Source organism: Puma concolor, chromosome A1 (assembly GCF_028749965.1).
Source record: "Puma concolor isolate L17-30 chromosome A1, mPumCon1.1.hap2, whole genome shotgun sequence".
Taxonomy (NCBI): Eukaryota; Metazoa; Chordata; class Mammalia; order Carnivora; family Felidae; genus Puma; species Puma concolor.
In genome coordinates this window covers 128,795,279-128,817,342 of record NC_141667.1, presented here as the reverse complement: position 1 = coordinate 128,817,342, position 22,064 = coordinate 128,795,279, and the positions used below count along the sequence as shown (strand labels likewise).

The 22,064-nt window shown below is 41.3% G+C and overlaps 1 protein-coding gene across 4 annotated transcripts in view; it reads right to left on the bottom strand.

The window, feature by feature from the left end:
• Positions 1-22,064, bottom strand: part of MACROH2A1 (macroH2A.1 histone) — an 80,045-nt gene that overhangs the window by 21,193 nt on the left and 36,788 nt on the right. For 2 of the 4 annotated variants that reach the window (XM_086703642.1, XM_086703631.1), the window contains exon 5: positions 4,514-4,624. In XM_086703642.1, coding sequence (XP_086559768.1) covers positions 4,514-4,624 — 111 coding nt within the window. The remainder of the gene's footprint in view (positions 1-4,513; positions 4,625-22,064) is intronic. The other 2 variants (XM_086703650.1, XM_086703635.1) reach the window with 1 other exon arrangement.

Below are 22,064 nucleotides of genomic sequence, written 5' to 3'. Positions count from 1 at the left end.
CCCTAATCTCAGCTGGGTTTACCACATCCGGTCTCTCGGTCTGTAGTACCCCAAATTCCCTCCAGTGGTTATGTCCACATTAGTCCTTGTTCTCTACTCACAAGTGAACTCATTAGGAGAAGCTCCCAGAAGGCAGAGACTGGGTTGTCTCTTAACCCTGAGTGCCACAAGAGGCCCGAGACAGTGCTCAGGCTGCTACAGGCACACAAACAGAGCTGGAATTGAATGTCAAACATCCCGACAACTCTGAGGTGAAATGCACACCTCTCTTCTCTTAAAGCAGGGCTAATGGAAATGCCAGAGCTCAGAAACCGGGCCCTTGGTCTGCAATGGACCTCAAGTGGCTCAGGGCCAACCTGGCCTTTCTGGAAGGCACGCTGTGGCCCCCACCACTTAGGGCAGGTCAGAAGGAGGCCTGCCAATGATAGGGAAGGAGCCAGTGGCTTGGAACTACTAGACAGTTATGTGGACTGCGCCTTGACATGACCTATTTGGCTAGAGGAATCCTTTTTTTTTTTTTTTTTTTTTACTTATCAAAAATTCCATTTTAGGAAACAAAAGTAATTGATAAACAGTATCTGAAGGACATGTTAAATCTGGCCTGGAATTATTAAATTTTGACATCTCTTTGACAATGCCTTCACAATGGACAAGGAAGGGAAAAGACTGACCAGTCTTATTTCCTTGTGCTGGCCATATACAATGCAACTCTCTTCCTGTCACCAAAGTCCACTTCAACCAAGGCCAAGGGAGAGGGCACTGTTTCTAAGCCCCTCATGGAGAACTGTGTCTTCTCTGTGGCCCCATCCTGCCCTGCCTCTGGGATCAAGGGGTTTTCTTTAACGGTGCTCTGATGCCCTGCCTGCGCACATCCCCAGATCTCCAGCTTTAATTCTCCTGAAGATCTCAGGTCTGGTGGTAGCATCTGGCAGGTTTCAGGCTAGACCTGCCACACAAAGGACACATGTGAGCACCGCTGGAGGCCTAGAAGCCCGGAGCCAGCACCCTTCATGGCATGTGAGAGGCCCATTGTCAGCTGCAGGGGTAGAAAGAAGGCATCAGCCCTTTTCTCCTCACTGCCGTTTCAACTGCCCCCTCTCCTTATAGTATTCCAGCCTCTGGGAACCGGGTGTCTCTGCGAGGCAGACAACCCAAAGTACCCTGCCCCATGCCTTTAGTGGCCTATGGGGCTGCGGCTCCGATCCTGACAGTTGGGAGGCTTGGAGAATCACTCACACTCTCCTTACGCTGCCTTCCCTACTGCTGACCAAGGAAGCCCCAATCAGTTACTACCACTGACACAGATTTATAGAAATACACATTGGAAGAATTTTTTGGAAATAAAAAAAAACCATCAGGTTTTTCAATCTCTGGAAGGAAGCTGTGAATCTCTGTTGAAGCACAAAGCAAAAACATTCGGTAGATTCAGATTCACAGCACTGTCTTCTTTTTGAAAACAATTCAACAATGTGTGTGAACGCTGGATAAAAGCAGAGTAATGAGGACGATCACTCCTGAGACTTGAGAACCTGAAATACACCATCGTCAATGATAATTAGACCCCAGGCTCCTGAGCCCTGGGCCAGCTTCTGTGAGTAGCTTAGCAACCAGGCCTTACAGGGCTGTGAAGGGCGCAGTATCACCTTTCTCTACCTTCTCCTGCTTGCAGCATTCAAGCATGGGTTTCATGGTCAAAGATGGGAAAACAGGACTCGTGGGACAAAGGGTACGATATGGTCTTCATCTTCAGGTACGCTTCTTAGGACACTGCCTAAAATCCAACTCACAACTAACGTCCGTAGACTCTTGAATACAGAGAACTGAGGGCTGTTGGAAGGGAAGGGGTGGGTGGAGGAATGGGCTAAATGGGTGATGGGCATGAAGAAGGGGACATTTCAGGATGAGCACTGGGTGTCGTATGGAAGAGATGAATCACTGGGTTCTACTCCAGGAGCCAGGACTATACTCTATGTTAACTAGCTTGAATAAAAAAACAAAAAACGAACTAAGGTCTGTAGTAACATTTTAAAATGCGCTTTGTGTGAAAATTCTCATCAGTTTTAGGACTCTTGCCCCTCTTGCATTATTAAGCCATGACTTTCACCCCACAGTAATAGCCAATAAAGGACCAGAAAGTACTGCTTGCAAAATAATGCTCCCGACCATAAATACGTGCTCTACCTCACACCTCAGGGCCCAGCGTTCCAGAAAGGGTTGCTGGCACACTAGTTTCCGATGCTGGCACCCAGGCTGACTTGAGGTGTTCCCTTATTCTGTGATGCCACAGTTGGGGAGATAGAGGCATGCCTGCTAAAGGGCATGTGTGGCGCTGGATTTGGGGGTACCTCGCCCTGGATGTGTGAGTTTTGGGTCATTAACCTGGCAGCACATTTGACGCGGAGGGCAGCCTCACGGTAGCTCGGTGTTTGTTCTCCCCACTGACACTTAACTGTGGGATGTGGGAAAGAAGGTGGGTGGTCTGTCTGGGTCTGCATGCAGCCCCCTCTCTGACAGCTGACCGCTTTACACGGGGTTCAGCTCAACCAAACAGAAGTCAAGACCTCAGACAGGCATATTAGTTTCTTTGCCAAGTCTACTTCTCCCATTTTCCTGTTTCTTAAACAACAGTAGATGACACATCTGTAGGTTATTATGGAGTGTCAGTACTTCCCTATAGCTTTTTGGTCTCCCCTCTTCCCAATCCTGAATGGGGTACAGTGTTTGCCGATTTGTACTCTCTTGTACTGTTAGGCCTGTGGCACCTGGTCCTGAGACCCCACATGGTGGGGAAGAAGGCACTGAGTGGCTGCAGAGGAACTAGCAAGGTGTCTGCTGCCTTTGCCAGCTCCCTTCCAGGGCTCACATGCAGCAGAATCCAGACAAGACCCTGACCCCGAGATCGAGAAGGGCATCCATTTGTACATGGACACCTGTGTGGCTGAGTGCTGCTATTCTGAGGGTACTGGAGTTCGTCCAGTAAGGGGGTATGAGGCTGGCTGTGGGGTAGTCAGCAGGAGACAGCAAGACCACCACAGGGAAGGGAGAGGCCAGGGGCAGGGCACCCAAGGGTGGGATGGGAGAAAGCGTGAGAGACGGTGGGGGACAGCAGGAGGGCCTGAACTGTTCTACCTGCTGAATCGGCTTCCAGGCCTGGCTGACGGTCTGCAACAGGGACCTAAAGACACTGGAGCTACCCCTCAAGAGCAGGGTGTTCACACTCGAGTTCAAACCAAAGCAAGTGGGAAGGCGCTTCGCGTTAACGTTCCATGTATTGTATTACCCAGAGGACAAGTTAAAGGGTGTGAAAGTAGACCCAGGTGGTTGCCTTCACTGCTGAGTTGAAACTTTTAAACAAATAAAAACAAAAATCTTTTAAACGAAAACTCTGAAAGCCCCAGACCTTAAGATGACAAGCGCTGCTTATTTTTCCCTTTGAAAAATGCGTACAAAATACAGATAATGGTTATAAAATGTCAGCTGCAATGGTTATTTGCTGGAACACAAGGTCCACCACAGGAATTGCATCATGACAGCCTGAGTGCAATTAGTGACAGGAAGGGGGGAAGAGGGGAAGGAGCGCTTGCAATGCAGGAGCAGGAGGGCTGTGTCACTGAGATGCAAAAGAAAATTGACAGTGAGGTTGTAAAAATGATGCAGCTTCAGAACCAAGTTGTTAGCCACAACGCAGTTTACATGAAGGTCAAATTCATTCATGCCTTTAATTGTTTCTCACGTAGGACTGAAACATTAAGAGAAGCGTAATTCCCTCTCTCTCCCACCCCCCGGTTTTTTTTGTTTGTTTGTTTTTTTGTTTTTTGTTTTGTTTGTTTTTGGTGTTAATAGAGCATTATTAATTAACTCTCACTCTCAGGTCTTAAAAGCCTTTGCATCATTTTTATTTTCAACAAAAGTGAATCATCTTTTACAAAACCATGGCGTCCTGGCAAAGCTGCATCACTGGGATGGCTGAAAATACATTGCCCACGATTAAAACAAACAAAAGATTGGCTTGAGGAGTCCAGAGGTGGCTCAGTGCACCCATTACACCTAAGGATGTCTAAAAACAATCCCGCCCCCGGAGCAGAGGCTCTGACTTCAGTGCCCACCCGAGCCTGTGCGCTGCCTACTAGACCTTTCCTTTTCCAAGACCCAGCTTTGACTTGGGGCACTTTTGCTGGCCGGGGGCTACATGATGACCAGTGTATCCCACATTAGTAGCTTCTTCTGCAGACTAACCCCGGGGTTGTCCCGAGCCCCCCACCACCACGGGAGCGGCTTTCCCGCTTCTTTACCACTACCTCGTCTTCCCACCTGCCACTCTCCCCCACTGCTCCTGCCGCAGCCCCCCCCCCCCCCCCCCCCCCCCCCCCCCCCGTGAGGCTACCCACTCCTCCTTCCACACCCACACGGCCAGGAGTGGCCTCCGGGAATCCCCAGGCCTTCCTGCAACAGAGGTGGCCTCCACCCATCTGTCCCAGGGCCGCGAGCAGACCGAGGCCGCACATCTGCCTACCTTCTGGCCGAGGAAGAGGCTCTTGGTGGAGAGTACTGTGAAGCCATCGGCCGGCGTTCCCTCGGTGGTGCTGTCGGCGCTGGCTGCCTTGCTGACTTCGCCCTGCTTCTTCTTGCACAAATACAAGAGTCACTATGAGGCCCATACAGGCAGAGACCAAAGGAATCTGGGCTTTTCTAATGGGGAGGAAGCTCACAGGCCCTCCCCTTAATACTGCAGAAAACAGGAAACTAAAACACAACCAGTTTGGGGCCTGTCTCAGCTCGGGAGCTGCAGGCTCACTGTGAAGTCTGGGAGTTCTATGAGGACAGTTAGCTGTATTTGCATCACTTTGTCATGTAAATACACAGCTACTTAAAGGCAAAACTCTACTGTAGAATGATAATCGAGAACAACTATTTTTATAAGTTTAGACCAATTAAGTATCTCTTACTTAAGGGTCTTTGCTTTCTCGATGTCTGCACACTATTCAAGTTGGAGGGGAAAAAGCAATCTGTTCCTGGTCACTAGTTCTCAAAGAGCAAAAATCAGACCAAGAACCATAACCCTGCAACCTCTCCCAGCCCGCTAGGTAAGACACTCCCAAGTGTCCTTCATGAAAACCAGCCTTGGAGAAGGATCCCTATGGTGGCTGTTGCTGAGTCCCGCTGCCCCTGGGGACTCCCCATCCTCATAGTGGGCATGGATATCAGCATCTCATGGGCCTCCTTCCAGCCCCAACCCGACTCAAATATATATACCCTGGGGTTCCTAAGGGCCTTGCAAGGTCTGTTGTCCAGAGAGGTTTAATTCATTTCCAGATCTTCAACTTTCTCATGTACTTTTTCCTGAAAGTGATCTACCCTAAGTGATCTGCACATGTGATAGAGGTCTCATGTCAGAACTCCCTGCACCACCACCCTTGTCCTGCTTCCCACAGTGACTAGTAGCCTGGCACACCCAGGGAGGGAAAAGGGATACAGGACTTTACCAGTCTCTCATGCATTTCTGTTAAGCATGAGGATTGTAAGAGAAATGGGTATTCTGGCTCATTTGGGGATGTTCTGCATTCACATGTATCATACACTGAGGATAGCGGGAACAATGTCAATTTGTGTTTAGATACTTCGCCTTTTCCCTTCCCAAGTACAATCAAAAAGGACATCACTCTTGAGAGATGCTCCAGTGTGAGGAAACCAAGAAAACGGGATGAAAGGTATCCCAGATGACCATGCATTTATGAAGGAAGGCTCTGGACCACAGACCCTGTCCACATGCCAACTTACGGATTCAAATTCATTAACATATTAACATTTTTGCTTATATTGAAAAAATAAGGGCTAGTTTTACTCAACACTTTAACAAGAAGGAATGCTTTGACATTTAAGTTCTATGGCCAACCTCGAACATTTTCCATAAACGAAATGACCTAAATCTGAAGCTCCAAGGTTTTGATATAAATAAGAGAAAAACTATTTTATCAAGAAACAGGGTATTAGCAAAGATATGATAAAATGATCACTATTATGGCTTTCCTAATTCTTCCAGTACGCCAGACTGGACAAATGATAGACCAACAGTGAAAAAGGTATAACCCACAGTTACGTGGTAAGTCTTAGTAAGCCTATTTTTTTTTTTAATTTTTTTTTTCAATGTTTATTTATTTTTGGGACAGAGAGAGACAGAGCATGAACGGGCGAGGGGCAGAGAGAGAGGGAGACACAGAATCGGAAACAGGCTCCAGGCTCTGAGCCATCAGCCCAGAGCCCGACGCGGGGCTCGAACTCACGGACCGCGAGATCGTGACCTGGCTGAAGTCGGACGCTTAACCGACTGCGCCACCCAGGCGCCCCAGTAAGCCTATTTTTAATACACTTTCCAGGAAACAAGAAAGGGAAAGGCTGGGTGACAAATCCTTTCACTACTCAGATGTTTCTAATTCTGTGCTTTCAACAAAACAGGAGAAATACCAAAATGACTTAACAGATGAGAGATCATTAAAGAACAGACTGATGGAGTTAACAGTGCCAGTTTCTTAGTTGTGACAAATGTACCGGGGTTATGGAAGATGTTACGATGGGGAAACTGGTGAGGGGCATTCAGGAACACTCTGGACTGTCTCTGTAACTTTTCTGTCCATCTAAAACAATTGTGAAGTAAAACATACTAAAAGAAATTGATGACAGATTACTATGTGACTGCTGCCACATAGCTCAAGAGTTTGGAGGATCGAGTGATATTGCTGTGCCCCGAAATCCTTTCCATTCCTATTCAACTACTTTCTGTGCATAAGACATTCCAAGTACTTACACCTATAAATATCCAAATATAGGATGCTGAACCCTGTTTCATTTTATAAGTAACTGTCCTAGGAACCTGAGTGAATTATAAAAATGATCTCCATCTATCCCATTATAAGACACGGTTACAGGAAAAAAAAAAAAGATACAGTTGAGGGAATATTTTCCTTAATATTTATTATATTTGCACAGTATTGGTGTGATCAACTGTGTGTTAATAAATGTGACAATGATCCAATCCTGTAGAATCCACAGCATTTAGTGGATTTATGATCACAAGAAATTTTTTCCAAGTAAATTTATATACATTATTTTTGTTCTGAACATCAAGAAAATACCAGCAGCATAAAATGTTTGACATTAGGATAAAATATTGTGGGACAAGTGAAAGGGAAATACAGGTTCAAGGAGAAAATTAATGTAAATTTGCTGCCTGTTAAAAAAGAGCTTGTCTGTATGTTTTTAAATGATGGTACTCCAAATCAACGTTGTATTTCAATTTCTTTGGATACATGTAAATGAGTGATGAAACAGTGTTTTGCATACCAAAAATTATACACTTCACAGATATTTAAATTTATTATGAAAAGTTTAGCTGTCAAAATTTAAATGTGTGAGATACAAAGATCTTCAAAATTGTTTTAGGATGTAGGCAAGCAAAAACCTTTGAGAACCACTGCTCTACCCAGGGAGCACAGTGCATGCAGGGGGTCCTCAGTAAACACTTGGGAATGGGATACAGTTGGTAAGTAGATAAGGATTTAGTGCTTATGCCCCTCAAATACTTGGACTTTTAGAGGTGAGAAAGCCTTAACTTTCAGAATTTCAGGTATCCAAGAAAGGGAGCTGGTTTTACTAGAAGGGGCTGTGACAGCTTCTCTGGGACCCGGGTATAAGTCAGCAGCTGCCTATGAAGCCAAATTATAAGGCTTAGCCTGTGATAATTAATCCTGGTGGCTTTCAGCAATGGTTCATTTGCTCAGGGCCTCCACCATTAAAGCTGTTGCCCATGCTGTACACTGAGACAACCACTAGGGAAAAACGATAGGAAGCTTCCTCAAAAAATTACAAGTAGAACTACCATATGATCCAGCAATTCCACTTCTGGGAATATAACCAAAGGAAACAAAAATCCTGTGTCAAAGAGAGAACCATACCCCCTGATCACAGCAGCATCATTTATAACGGGCAACACACAGACACAATCTAAGTGTCCACAGAGAGATGAATGGGTAAAGAACTGTGGTATATATATACTGAAATATTCAGCCATAAAAAAAGAAGAAAATCCTGACAGGAAGCCCACAGAGCTCCAAAAACTATGAACCCAAAGAGACCCACACCAAGACACATTATAATTAAAATGTCACAAGTTAAAGATTTTTGACAAGGAGAGAATCTTTTAAGTGGCAAGAGAAAAACAACTTGTTGTTTTCATACAAGGGAACCCCCATCCGACTATCAGATTTTCAGCAGAAATTTGTAGGCCAGAAGGGAGAAGCACAATATATTCCAAGTACTGAAAATTAAAACAACTTCCAACCGAGAATACTCTACCTGGCCAAGGTGTCCTTTGAAATTGAGAGAGAAGTAACTCTCCAGACAAGCAAAAGCTAAAGGAGTTCATCACCACTAAACTAGCCTTATAAGAAATGTTTTTAAAAGGACTTCTTTAAGCTGAAAAGAAAGGAGTGCTATTAGTAATAGGAAAATACATGAGAGTATAACTCTCACTAGTAAAGGTAAATCTATACTAAAGGTAGAGAATTAATCGCTTAGAAAGCTAATATGAATGTTAAGACACAAGAGTAGTAAAAATAACTGCGATAATTAGTTAAGGGATGCACAAGATTAAAACACATAAAGTGTGACATCAATAATATAAAATGTTGGGAGGGTAAAAATGTAGAGTTTGAGAATGTGTTCAAACTTATGTTATTAGCTTAAAATAAACTGTTACAGGGGCGCCTGGGTGGCGCAGTCGGTTAAGCGTCCGACTTCAGCCAGGTCACGATCTTGCAGTCCGTGAGTTCGAGCCCCGCGTCGGGCTCTGGGCTGATGGCTCAGAGCCTGGAGCCTGTTTCCAATTCTGTGTCTCCCTCTCTCTCTGCCCCTCCCCCGTTCATGCTCTGTCTCTCTCTGTCCCAAAAATAAATAAACGTTGAAAAAAAAAATTTAAAAAAAAAAAAAAAAAAAAAAACAACTGTTACAGGTTGTTCTATAAACCTGTGTGTCCATGATAAACACAAAGCAAAAGCCTACAGTAAATGCACAAAAGATAAATCTATACCACTAAAAACACTCATCAAATCATAAAGGCAGAGAGCAAGAGAGGTAGAAAGGAACAGAAGAACTACAAAATAGCCAGAAAACAACATAATGGCAACAAGTACATACCTGTCAATAATTTCTTTTGAACTAAACTCTCCAACCAAAAGACAGGGAGGCTAAATGGATAAAAACACAAGACTGATCAGAGCACCTGGGTTGCTCAGTCCGTTGAGCATCCTACTTAAGCATAGGTCATGATCTCGCGGTTTGTGGGTTCCAGCCCTGCATCGGGCTCTGTGCTGACAGCTCAGAGCCTGGAGCCTGCTTCAGATTCTGTGTGTCTCCCTCTGTCTGCCCCTTCCCTGCTCACACACTCTCTCTCTCCCTCAAAAATAAACAAACATAAAAAAAAAAAAAACAAAAAAAACACAAGACTCATCTATATGGTGCCTCCAAGAGGCTTACTTCATAAGGACAAGACAGACTGAAAGTGAAATGATGGAAAAATATTTTTCATGTAACTAGAAACCAAAAGGAGGCTGGGGTACCTGTACATGTGTCAGGTAAAATATTCTTTAAAACAAAGACTACAATAACAGATAATGAAGGCTATTACATAATGATAAATGTGTCAATCCCACCAGAAGATATTTGTATATATTTCATAAATTCCGTAAACATTTATGCACCCAATACAAGAGCACATAAATATATAAAGCAAACACTAAGAAACCTAAAGTCAGAAGTAGAAAGCAATACAATAATAATAGGGGACATTATACCTCCATTTTCATCAATAGATAGATCAACCAGACAGAAAAATCAATGACACATTAGACCAGGTGGACTTAATAGATATATTCAGAACATTCCGTCCAAAAGTAACAGAATACACATTCCTCTCAAATGCACATAGAACATTCTGTGGTAAAGATCATGTTTTAGGACACAAAACGCATCTTAATAGATTTGAGAAGACTGAAATTGTATGAATCATCTTTTCTGATCACAGTGCCAAGAAACTAGAAGTCAATTACGAATAAAAAAAAACTGGAAGATTCAAATATGTGGAGATTAAACTACACACTACTCAACAACCAGCGGGTCAAGAAGAAATCAAAAGAGAAATAAAAAGATACCTTGAGACAAAGGGAAACGGAAATACAACATGCCAAACCTTACGAGATGCAACAAAAGCAGTTCTAAGAGGAAAAGTGTATAGCAACACAGGCTGCTTCGAAAAAACAAGAGAGGGGCACCCGGGTGGCTCAGTCAGTTAAGCGTCCGACTTTGGCTCAGGTCATGATCTCGTGGTTTGTGAGTTCGAGCCCCGCGTCGGACTCTGTGCTGACAGCTTGGACCCCGGAGCCTGCTTCACATTATGTGTCTCCCTCTCTCTCTGCCCCTTCCCTGCTCATGCTCTGTCTCTGTCTCAAAAATAAATAAACAATAAAGTTTTTTTTTTAATTTTTTTTTTAACGTTTATTTATTTTTGAGACAGGGAGAGACAGAGCATGAATGGGGGAGGGTCAGAGAGAGAGGGAGACACAGAATCGGAAGCAGGCTCCAGGCTCTGAGCTGTCAGCACAGAGCCCGACGTGGGGCTCGAACTCACGGACCGCGAGATCATGACCTGAGCCGAAGTCGGACGCTTAACCGACTGAGCCACCCAGGCGCCCCAAGTTTTTTTTTTTTTTTTAAAAAGAGAAAGCTCAAACAATATAACCTTACACCAAAAGAAACCAGAAAAAAGAAAAAGGAACAAATGAAGCCCAAAATTAGTAGAAAGAAGGAAATAATACAGATCAGTGCAGCAACACATAGACAAAAATAGAAAAGATAAATTAACCTAAGAGCTAGTCCTCTGAAAAGATAAACACAACTGACAAACCTTTGGCTAGACTCAGAAAAAACCCAGAGGAGTCAAATAAGTAAATCAGAAATAAAAGAGATGTTACAACTGATACCACAGAAATACAAAGGATTTTAAGAGATGACTATGAACAATTATACGCCAAAAAAATTGGACAACCTAGAAGAAATGGACCAATTCCTAGAAACACACAGACTACCAACACTGAATCATGAAGAAATAAAAATCTCAACAGTCCGATTACTAGTAAAGGTATATAGCATCAGTCATCGAAAACCTCACAACCAACCAACAGAAGTCCAGGACCAGGTTTCAATGGTTAATTCTAATAAACATTTAAAGAAGAATGAATACCAATCCTTCTAAAACTTCCAAGATATAAGAGGGCATTTCCAAACTCATTTTATAAGGCCAGCACTACCCTGATACCAAAACCAGACAAAGATGCCATAAGAAAAGTAAATTACAAGCCAATATCCCTGATGAACACAGATGCAAGCCACTCAACAAAATACTAACAAATGAATTTGACAATGTGTTAAAAGGATCATATACCATGATCAAGTGGGATTTATTGTGGGGGATGTAAGGGTGGTTCAATATCCCACAAATCCATCAAAGTGATACACCACATTAACAAATGAAGGGTAAAAAAAACCCCACAAACCTATGATCACCTAAACAAATGCAGAACAAGCCTTTGACAAAATTCAACATCCATTTATGATAAAAAATCTCAACAAACTGGGTATAGAATGAACATACCTCAACATATTAAAAGCCATAAATGTCAAGCCCACAGCTAACTTCATATTCATTAGTGGAAAGCTGAAAGCTTTTCCTCTAAGATCAGGAACAAGATGACAATACCCATTCTTGCCACTTTTATTCTAATATATATTAGAATATATATAAATATATACATATACACACACATACTATATATGTATGTATGTATATGTGTATACATATACTATACATATAGTGTATATGTATGTGTATATATATATATATACACAGTATGTATGTATACATATATATATTATATATACGTACTTTATTCTAAAACTATATTAGAAGTCCTTGCCAGAGCAATTAGGCAAGGAAAAGAAAAGGCATCCAATTCAGAAAGAAGTAAAACTGTCTCTGTCTGCAAATAGCATGATATTATATATAGAAAACCCAAAAGACTCCATCAAAAACCTGTTAGAATAGAGGCACCTGGGTGGCTCAGTCAGTTAAGCATCTGACTTCGGCTCAGGTCATGATCTCACGGGTCTTGAGTTCACGCCCCGCATCAGGTTCTGTGCTGACAGCTCAGAGCACAGAGCCTGCTTAAGATTCTGTGTGTGTGTCTCTCTCTCTCTCTTTGCCTCTCCCCTGCTCACACTCTGTCTCTCTCAAAAATAAGTATACATTAAAAAACTTAGAATAAATGGATTCAATAGTTTCACGATACCAGATTAATATACAGAAATCTGTTGCATCTGTATATGCTAATAACAATTATCATAAAGAGAAATTAAGAAAATAATCCCATTTACAGTTGCATCAAAAAATAAAATATTTATAAATAAATTTAACCAAAAAGGCAAAAAACTATATCCTCAAAACTCTAGTATATTAATTAAAGAAATTGAACCAGACACAAATAAATGGAAAGATATTCTGTGCTCATGGATTGAAAGGATTAATATTATTAAAATGTTAATACTACCCAAAGCAATCTACAGATTCAATGCAATCTGTATCAAAATTCCAATGGCATTTCTTATGGAAACAGAACAAACGATATTAAGATTTACATGAAATCACAAAAGATTCCAAAAGCCAAAGCCATCTTGACAAAGAAGAACAAAACAGAACTCATCATGCTCCCTGACTTCAAATTATATTACAAAGCTATGAGATACAAGTGTAATCAAAACAGTATGGCATCAACACGAAAACAGACACACAGACCAGTGAAACAGAATGGAGAGCCCAGAAATAAACCCACATATACATTATGAATTCATGACATAAGAGCCAAGACTATACAACAGGGAAAGGGCAGTCACTGCAATTAAACAATGTTGGGAAAATAGGATAGCCATGTGCAAAAGGATGAAACTGTACCGCCATTTTACATAATACACAAAAATTAACTCAAAATGGATTAAAGACTAGAATGCAAGTCCAGAAACCAAGAAACTCCTAGAAAACAGATGGTAAGCTCATTGTTAATGCTCTTGGCAATGATGTTTAGTATATGATATCATAAGCAAAGGCAATGAAAGCAAAATAAAAAATGGGACTACACCAAACTAAAAAGATTCTGCAGAGCAAAGGAACCATCAACAAAATGAAAAGGCCACCTTCAGAGAAATTATTTGCAAATCATATACAGACAGGCCCTGACTTTGAATTTTTCTGCTTTCCAATGGTGCAAAAGCTATATGCATTCAGTAGAAAGTATACTTTTAATTTTATTTTATTTTTTTTTAAATTTTTTTTTTTCAACGTTTATTTATTTTTGGGACAGAGAGAGACAGAGCATGAACGGGCGAGGGGCAGAGAGAGAGGGAGACACAGAATCGGAAACAGGCTCCAGGCTCTGAGCCATCAGCCCAGAGCCCGACGCGGGGCTCGAACTCACGGACCGTGAGATCGTGACCTGGTTGAAGTCGGACGCCCAACCGACTGCACCACCCAGGCGCCCCTACTTTTAATTTTAAATTTTGATTTTTTTCCCCCAGGATAGCAATGTGCAGTACTATACTCTCTCGTGATGTTGGACATCAACACGTAGCCACAGCACCCAGTCAGTCACACAGTCATGATGGTAAATGATTGACAGACTTACGCAAACATTCTGTACCCATAGAACCATTCTGTTTTTCACTTTCAGTACAGTATTCAATAAGTTACGTGAAATATTCAACACTTTATTATAAAATAGGCTTTGGGTTAAATGATTTTGTCCAATTGTCGGCTAATAAGTGTTCTGAGCACGTTTACAGTAGGCTGGGCTAAAGCTATGATGTATGGTAATTATGTGTATTAAATGCACTTTCAACCTAATGATATTTTCAACTTACAATGGTTTCATCATGACACAACCCCATCATAAGTCAAAGAAAATCTGTATCTGATAAGGGGTTAATATCCAAAATATATAAAGAACTCATACAACTTAATAGCAAAAGAAAAAGAATTTTTTTTTATTAAAAAGTGGTCAGAGACCTAACTGTGAGACCTGAAACCGTAAAGAGCCTCGAAGAGAACAGAGGCAGTAACTTCTTTGACATCAGCTGCAGCAACTTCTTTCCAGCTATGTCTCCTGAGGCAAGGGAAAGAAAGGCAAAAATAAACTGCTGGGACTGCATCAAACCAAAAAGCTTCTGTGCCGGGAAGGGAACAATCAACAAAACTAAAAGGCAATCTACAGAATGGGATATTTGCAAACGTCCTAACTCAAAAAGGATTAGTATCCAAAATATATAAAGAACTTATAAATCTCAACACCCCAAAATTAAAAATCCAATTAAAAACTAGGCAGAAGACACAAATAGACATTTTTCCAAAGAAAATATCCAGATGGCCAAAAGACACATGAAAAGCTGCTCATGATCACTCATCATCAGGGAAACACAAATCAAAACTACAATGACATAACCTTGCACCTGTCAGAATAGCTAAAATCAACAACACAAGAAACAACAGGTGTTGGAGAGGGTATGGAGAAAGGGAACCCTCTTGCTATATTGACTGGAATGCAAACTGGTGCAGCCACTGTGGAAAACAGTTTGGGGGTTCCTCAAAAAGTTAAAAATGGAACTACCCTATTATCCAAAAAACACAAAAATACTAATTTAAAGGGACACATGCACCCCGATATTTATAGCAGCATTATCTACAATAACCAAATTATGGAAACAGCCCAAGTATCCACTGATGAACGGATGAAGAAGATGTGGTATATGTTCACAGTGGAATGTTACTCAACCGTCAAAAACAATGAAATCTTGCCATTTGCAATGATGTGGAGGGAGCTAGAGAATGTTATGCTAAGCAAAATAAGTCAGAGAAAGACAGATACCATATGATTTCACTCATCTGTGGAACTTAAGAAACGAAACAAATGAGCAAAGGGAAAAAAACAGAGAGGCAAACCAAGAGATAGTCTCTTAACTGTAGAGAACAAACTGATGGTTACCAGAGGGGGAACGGTGGGGGGGGGGGGGGCGGATGGACTAAATGGGCGATGGGGATTAAGGAGTGCTCGTGTCACGATGAGCACTGGGCATTGTATGCAAGTGTTAAATTACTAACTGTTGCCCTGAAACTGATATTATTACACTGTATGTTAAATAACTGGAATTTAAGTAAAAACTTAAAAAAAAAAAAAAAAGTGGTCAGAGAATCTGAATACACACTCTTCCAAAGAAGACATACAGACAGGCAACAAGTACGTGAAATGGTGCTCAACATAACTCATCACCAGATACATGCAAATCCAATCCACAGTGAGGTATCTATCACCTCACACCTGTTAGGCTATTATCAAAAAGATAATAAATAGTTAAGTGCTGGTAAGGACATGGAGAAAGGGGAGTTCCTTGTGCACTGTGGTTGGAAATGTAAATTGGTGCAGCCACCATGGGAAACATTATGGAGGTTCCTCAGAAAATTAAATAGAACTACGATATGATCCAACAATTTTAACTTCTAAAGAAAACAAAACACCAACTCAAGAATATATGTGCACCTGCAGGGTTACTGCAGCATTATGTATAATAGTCAAGTAATGAAAATAACCTGAGTATCCATCAATGAAAACATGGCTGAAGACAATGTGAAAATTTGATAAAGATACTTATATATTATATATACTAACATATTTTATATCCTGATATATATGTCCTTACATATAATATGTCCTATTAGATATGTTATGCATCCTATTATACATTATCTCCTCATGTATTTTATATATACATATACATACACATATACAAAATAGAGTGTTATCACTAAAAAAGAAGGATGTGACCTGGAGGGCATTATACTAAGTGAAATAAATCAAGACAGAGAAAGACAAGTAACTGTATGTTCTCACTTATGTGTGGAATCGCAAAAAAGAAAAAAAAATCCGAGTTTACAAATACAGAGAACAGACTGATGGTTGACAGAGGTGGGGGAGGGGGTGAAAGGGGTGAAGCTTGTCAAGAGGTACAGACTTCCAGTGATAAAAAAACCAAAGTCACGGGGATGTAATACACCGCACAGTGGCTATAGTTTTTAATACCGTACTGCATATTTGGAAGTTGCTAACAAAGCCGACTTGAGAAGTTCTCCTAAGAAAAAAAAACTTGATAATTACATATGGTGACAGATGTTAACTGGACTTACTGTAGTGATCATTTGCAATATATACAAATATCAAATCATCATGTTGTACACCTGATATTAATATGATATTAAATGCCAATTATATCTCAATAAAAAAAGAATTCATATCCATAATAAATATGTACTGTAAGGCATTTAAAAGAGATAGATAATCCACATTTTTAAAACTGCCTAAAACACTAGCACAAAAGGAACTATCCAAAGGGCCAAAATTTGTTTCAGCACATGCGAAAGCTAAATGGTCATGAAGACAATGCACAGCCATCAGACTGGCTAAAATTTAACTCTCAAAACAGCCTGCCTTGGCAAGAATGTAGAACTGGAATCCCCATTTGCTGCAATGGGAATGTTCACTTTCACCACCACTCGGGAAAACTATTTGGCACTCTCTACTAAAGCTGAACATATGAATACCCTATGATACCACAATTCCACTTAAAAGTATACTCCCAAGACAATACAACATGTGTGCACCAAAAGGCATGTACTTTCATAGCAGGAATATTGGTAGGAGCCTCAAATTGCAAGCAACTTAACTCTCTCAAGAGCAGAATGGATAACCACGTGGTGGTAAATTCCAACCATGCAACACACAGACTCAGTGCTGTATGCTACATACAATAACCTAAATGAATCAAACACAATGTTAAGACAAAAATAAAGAAAAAAAATACACCCTAATGGAGTTAAATGTACTATGGAGATTAAAAAGGTCCCTTACCTCGCTCATATTCCACCTAAGTGTCTGTACCTAATTTTTTATTTATAGTTGTATATTTGTGGGAGAACTGGATGTCAGTGGTCAAAAGGCTCAAACTTTCAACTAGAGTTCCAGTTCAAAAGTATGACGTGGGAAGACCCTGACCCTCACCTCCACCATAGACACACCCAACCTCCAGCTACTGATAGAGCAATTCCTTCTGAAGAACTGAAGGCTGGCTGAACAGCTTTTGTCCAACAAAGATAAAGAGACCACACAGAAAATAACAGAAGGAAAGAGACACAGTGATGAAGGGAACCCCCCACCCACTGCTGCGAAGTGCAGTAGGGAAGGAGATACTGAGGGACTGGGAGCAAATTTGTTAGCCTTGGGCACAGAAAAAAAAGCCTCGATTTAAAACAGCAGCTAGTAGGGATGCCTGGATGGCTCAGTTGGTTAAGAGTCCGACTTCGGCTCAAGTCATGATCTCATGGCTCATGACTCCGAGCCCTGCGTCAGGCTCTGTGCGTTGACAGTGTGGAGTCTGCTTGGGATTGTCTCTCTCTTCTCTCTCTGCCCCTCGCCCTCTGGTTTGTGCGTTCTCTCTCTCTCTCTCTCTCTCTCTCTCTCTCTCGTCTCAAAATAAATAAATAAACTTAAAAAAAAGAGTGGCTAGTATATAAAAGATCTAGATCCTCTGGCCCTCTTCTGCTCGTGCACATTCTTTCTCTCTCTCTCTCTCAAAAATAAATAAATATTGTAAAAAGAGCAGCTAGTGTATAAAAGATCCAGTGCTATAACTCCACCAAATGACAGGGAAGCTGCTGGAACTCTTTTCACGTCGGAGGGGCTGATGAGTGCCATGGTTTACATTTCCCCTATACCTTGGTATAATGGGTGGATGAGAGCAGGGTCCCAGGGCTCCAGATCCAATATCCTTGATGAACACAGATGAAAAATCCTCAACAAAGTATTAGCAAACTGCATTCAATGCAAGAATACATTAAAAGGATCATTCACCATAATCAAGTGGGATTTTTAGTCTAAGGATGCAGGATGGTTCGGTATTAGCAAATTAATCAACATGATGTACCACCACCAACACAATAAAAGATAAAAATCACATGATCATCTCAACAGATACAGAAAAAGCATGTGACACAATTCAACATCCATTCATGATAAAAACTCTCAATAAAGTAGGTTTAGAGGGAATATACTTCAACATAATAAAGGCCATATATGAAAAACAGCAAACATCATACACCCACTGGTGAAAACGTGAGAGCTTTTCCTCTATCAGGAACAAGACAAGGATGCCCACTCTCACCATTTTTATTCAACATAGTACTGGAAGTCCTAGCCCCAGCAATCAAAAAAGAAAAACAAAAATAAAAGGGATGCAAATTGGTAAAGAAGTTAAAGGGTCACTCTATGCAGATGATGTGATACCATACATAGAAAACCCTGAAGACTCCATCAAAAAGCTACCAGAAGTAATCGATGAATTCAGTATAGTTGCAGGATATAAAGTTAATACACAGTAATTGGTGTGTATACACTAAAAATGAAAGAGCAGAAAGAGAAATTAAGAAAACAATCCCATTTACAATTGCACAAAAAAGAATAAAATACCTAGGAATACACTTAACCCAGGCAGTCAAAGACCAGTGCCCTGAAAACTATCAAGAAATTGAAGACAACACAAACAAATGAAAAGATATTCCACCCGCACGGAATGGAATAATATTGTTAATATGTCCATACTACCCAAAGTAATATACAGACTCAACACAATCCCTACCACATTTTTCACAAAAGTAGAACAAGTAAAACCAACATTTGTATAGAACCACAAAAGACCCCAAACAGCCGAAGCAATCTTGAGAAAGAAGAACAAAACTGGAGATATCACAGTCACAGATTTCAAGATACACTCCAAAAGCTGTAGCAATCAAAACAGTACGGTACTGACACAAAAACAGACACACAGATCAACGGAACAGAATCGAGAAATAAACCCATGCTTATATGGTCAATTAATCTACAACAAAGGCAAGAATATACAATGGGAAAAGACAGTCTCTTCAACAAAGGGTGGGGGGAAACTGGACAGCTACATGCAGAAGAAAAATACTGGACCACTTTCTCATACCACACACAAAAATAAGCTCAAAAGGGATTAAAGACCCAAATGTGAGACAATAAGCCATAAAAACAGAAGAAAACATAGGCAGTAATTTCTCTGATATTGGCCTTAGCAACATTTATGTAGATATGTCTCCCCACGCAACGGAAACAAAAGCAAAAGTAAACTATTGGGACTACATCAAACTAAAAAGCTTCCGCACAGCTAAGGAAACCATCAAGAAAATGAAAACGGTGGTGGCGAGGGGGGTGCTCCTGGGTGGCTCAGTCAGTTAAGCATCCGACTTCAGCTCAGGTCATGATCTCACAGTTTCTTGGAGCTGGAGCCGGCTTCAGATACCGTGTCTCCCTCTGTCCCGCCCCTGCTCGTGCTCTGTCTCTCTGTCTGTCTCTCTCAAAAATAAGTATTAAAAAAATAAGAAAATGAAAAGGCAGCCTACGAAATAGCAAATGATATTTGCCATGATATACCTAATAAGGTATAATATCTAAAATATATAAAGAACTTATACAACTCAACACCAAAATAAGAGTCGAATAAAATACAGGCAGAGAGAGGCACCTGGGTGGCTCAGTCAGTTAAGCATCCAATTTCAACTCAGGTCATGATCTCACGGTTTGTGAGTTCGAGCCCCATATCGGGCTCTGTGCTGACGGCTCAGAGCCTGGAGCCTGTTTCAGATTCTGTGTCTCCCTCTCTCTCTGCCCCTCCCCCACTCACGCTCTGTCTTTCCCTCTGAAATTAAAACATTAAAACATTAAAAAAAAAAAGTCTGAAAACATGAATAGACATTTTTCCAAAGAGGACATACAGATGGCTAACAGATACATAAAAAGATGCTCAACATCATCAATCGTCAGGGAAAACGCAAAGCAAAACCACAATGAGGTATCACTTCACACCTATGAAAATAGCTAAAATCAAAAGGACAAGAAATAACAACTGTGGGCGAAAATATGGAGAAAAAAGAAGCCCTGGTGGGATTACAGAATGGTGCAGCCACTATGCAAAACAAGAAAATACAGTTGCCATGTGATCCAACAATTCCACTACTGGCTATTGACCCAAAGAAAACGAAAACACTAATTTGACAAGAGACCCGCACCCCTATGTTTACTGCAGTATTATTCGCAATAATGAGTAGAGAGAAGCAGCCCAAGTGAGTATCAATAGATGAATGGATAAAGAAGTGGCACATACACATTTAATACACATTCACATACAAAAGAATATTAGTCATATCAAAGAATGAGATCTTGCCATTCGCAACAATATAGACGGACCTAGAGAGCGTTATGCTAAGTGAGGTAAGTCAGAGAAAGATAAATACCAAGATTTCGCTTACTTGCGCAATCTAAAAAGCAAAAGAGTTAAGTAAACAAAAAGCAGAAACAGAATCATAAATACAGAGAACTCGTGGTTGCCAGAGGGGAGGGGGTTGGATGGGAAGGGCAAAATGGGTGCAGGGCAGTAGTAGGTGCAGGCTTCCAGTTATGGAGGGAAGAAGTCACACGAATCCAGCATGGAGGATAAAATCAATGCTACCGTAACGATGCTGCACAGTGACAGATGACAGCTACACGTGCAGCGAACGCAGTAAAAACATCCAGAGAAGACCCATCACTGTGTTGAGGGCCCAAAACTAATTTAACATTGTAGGGCAACTACACTGCTTTTTTAAAAGACTCCCCCAAAAGGTACAGACTTCCAGCAAGGAGTTAAGTACAGGGGATGTAAGGTGCGGCCGGACAACCATAGTTAACACTGCTGTATGGCATATGTGAAAGTTGTTGACAGTCAGTCCTAAGGGTTCTCAGCATAAAGAAAAACACTTTTTTTTGTATCTCTATGAGACAAGGGAGGTCATCTAAACTTAGTGTGATAATCACTTCAGGATGTATTTAAGTGAGGTCCTTACGCTGTATACTTGAATACGTGTAGTGCTGCATGCCAAGCACAGCTCAATAAAACTGGAAAACAGTGCAATAGAGAACGAGAGGGGGAAATTGTAAGCAGGGTATATATTGCAAAGGCACAAATATATTCACGATGAGCCCAGAATGTGGTATTAAAAAAAGTTTTTAAGCTGTTGCCCCACTCACCTACAACAGAAGGCGTTCAGCCCTCCACCAAGAGAACAGAGGGGCTTCTGCCAAGGAAAAGTAAGTGGTCCACGGTCAAAGGTCATACAAGTGACACTATGTTTGGGCTCTGAAATTATGCATTTCATTTCTAGTTCTACTAGTGATGTAACCTTGAGAAAACTGCTGGACTTCCCTCTGCCTTCAATTCCTTGTGGGGAAAAGGAGTCTAAGGTGAGAGAACTCCTGATAAGCCACTGGCCTTGATAGAAGGCCACCAAACCCTGTCTGTATAGGACGGGCCTTTCCTCCCCGGTTCTCTCCAGCCTCTCTACCTGGCAAATGGCTGTCTCTTCCGCGCAAGGTTCCCAGCCCAAGACAGGGTAGTCGCGCTCAGGTGCCTCGTGAGATATCACTACATTCAAATCATTAGTAATTGTTTCATGAACTTTTACATAAAGCCAGTAGTCAGGGACTATTTCCCTTCCCAGTCTCTCGGATTAAAATGCCATTTTCTTTTAAGAAATGGTGATAGTGGTAGATTCTTTTCAGATCCTACCCCGAAGGGGAAACGCTAGCAAGCAATACTCTTTGTCAATCTCTGAAATGTTGATTTTGGAGAATTTTGTATTGTTCTACAAATCTCAAAGCCCCCATGCATTGTACCTGCACCCCGTTTTGTTCTCAACGGCACAAATCCTCATCAGTCAGAGTCAGTGGCCTTTTTAAGAACATATAGGACTGAGTGTCCAAAATGCCTTATGTGAAATCATCAATCCAGGATTCCCTATGCACATTCTCTTT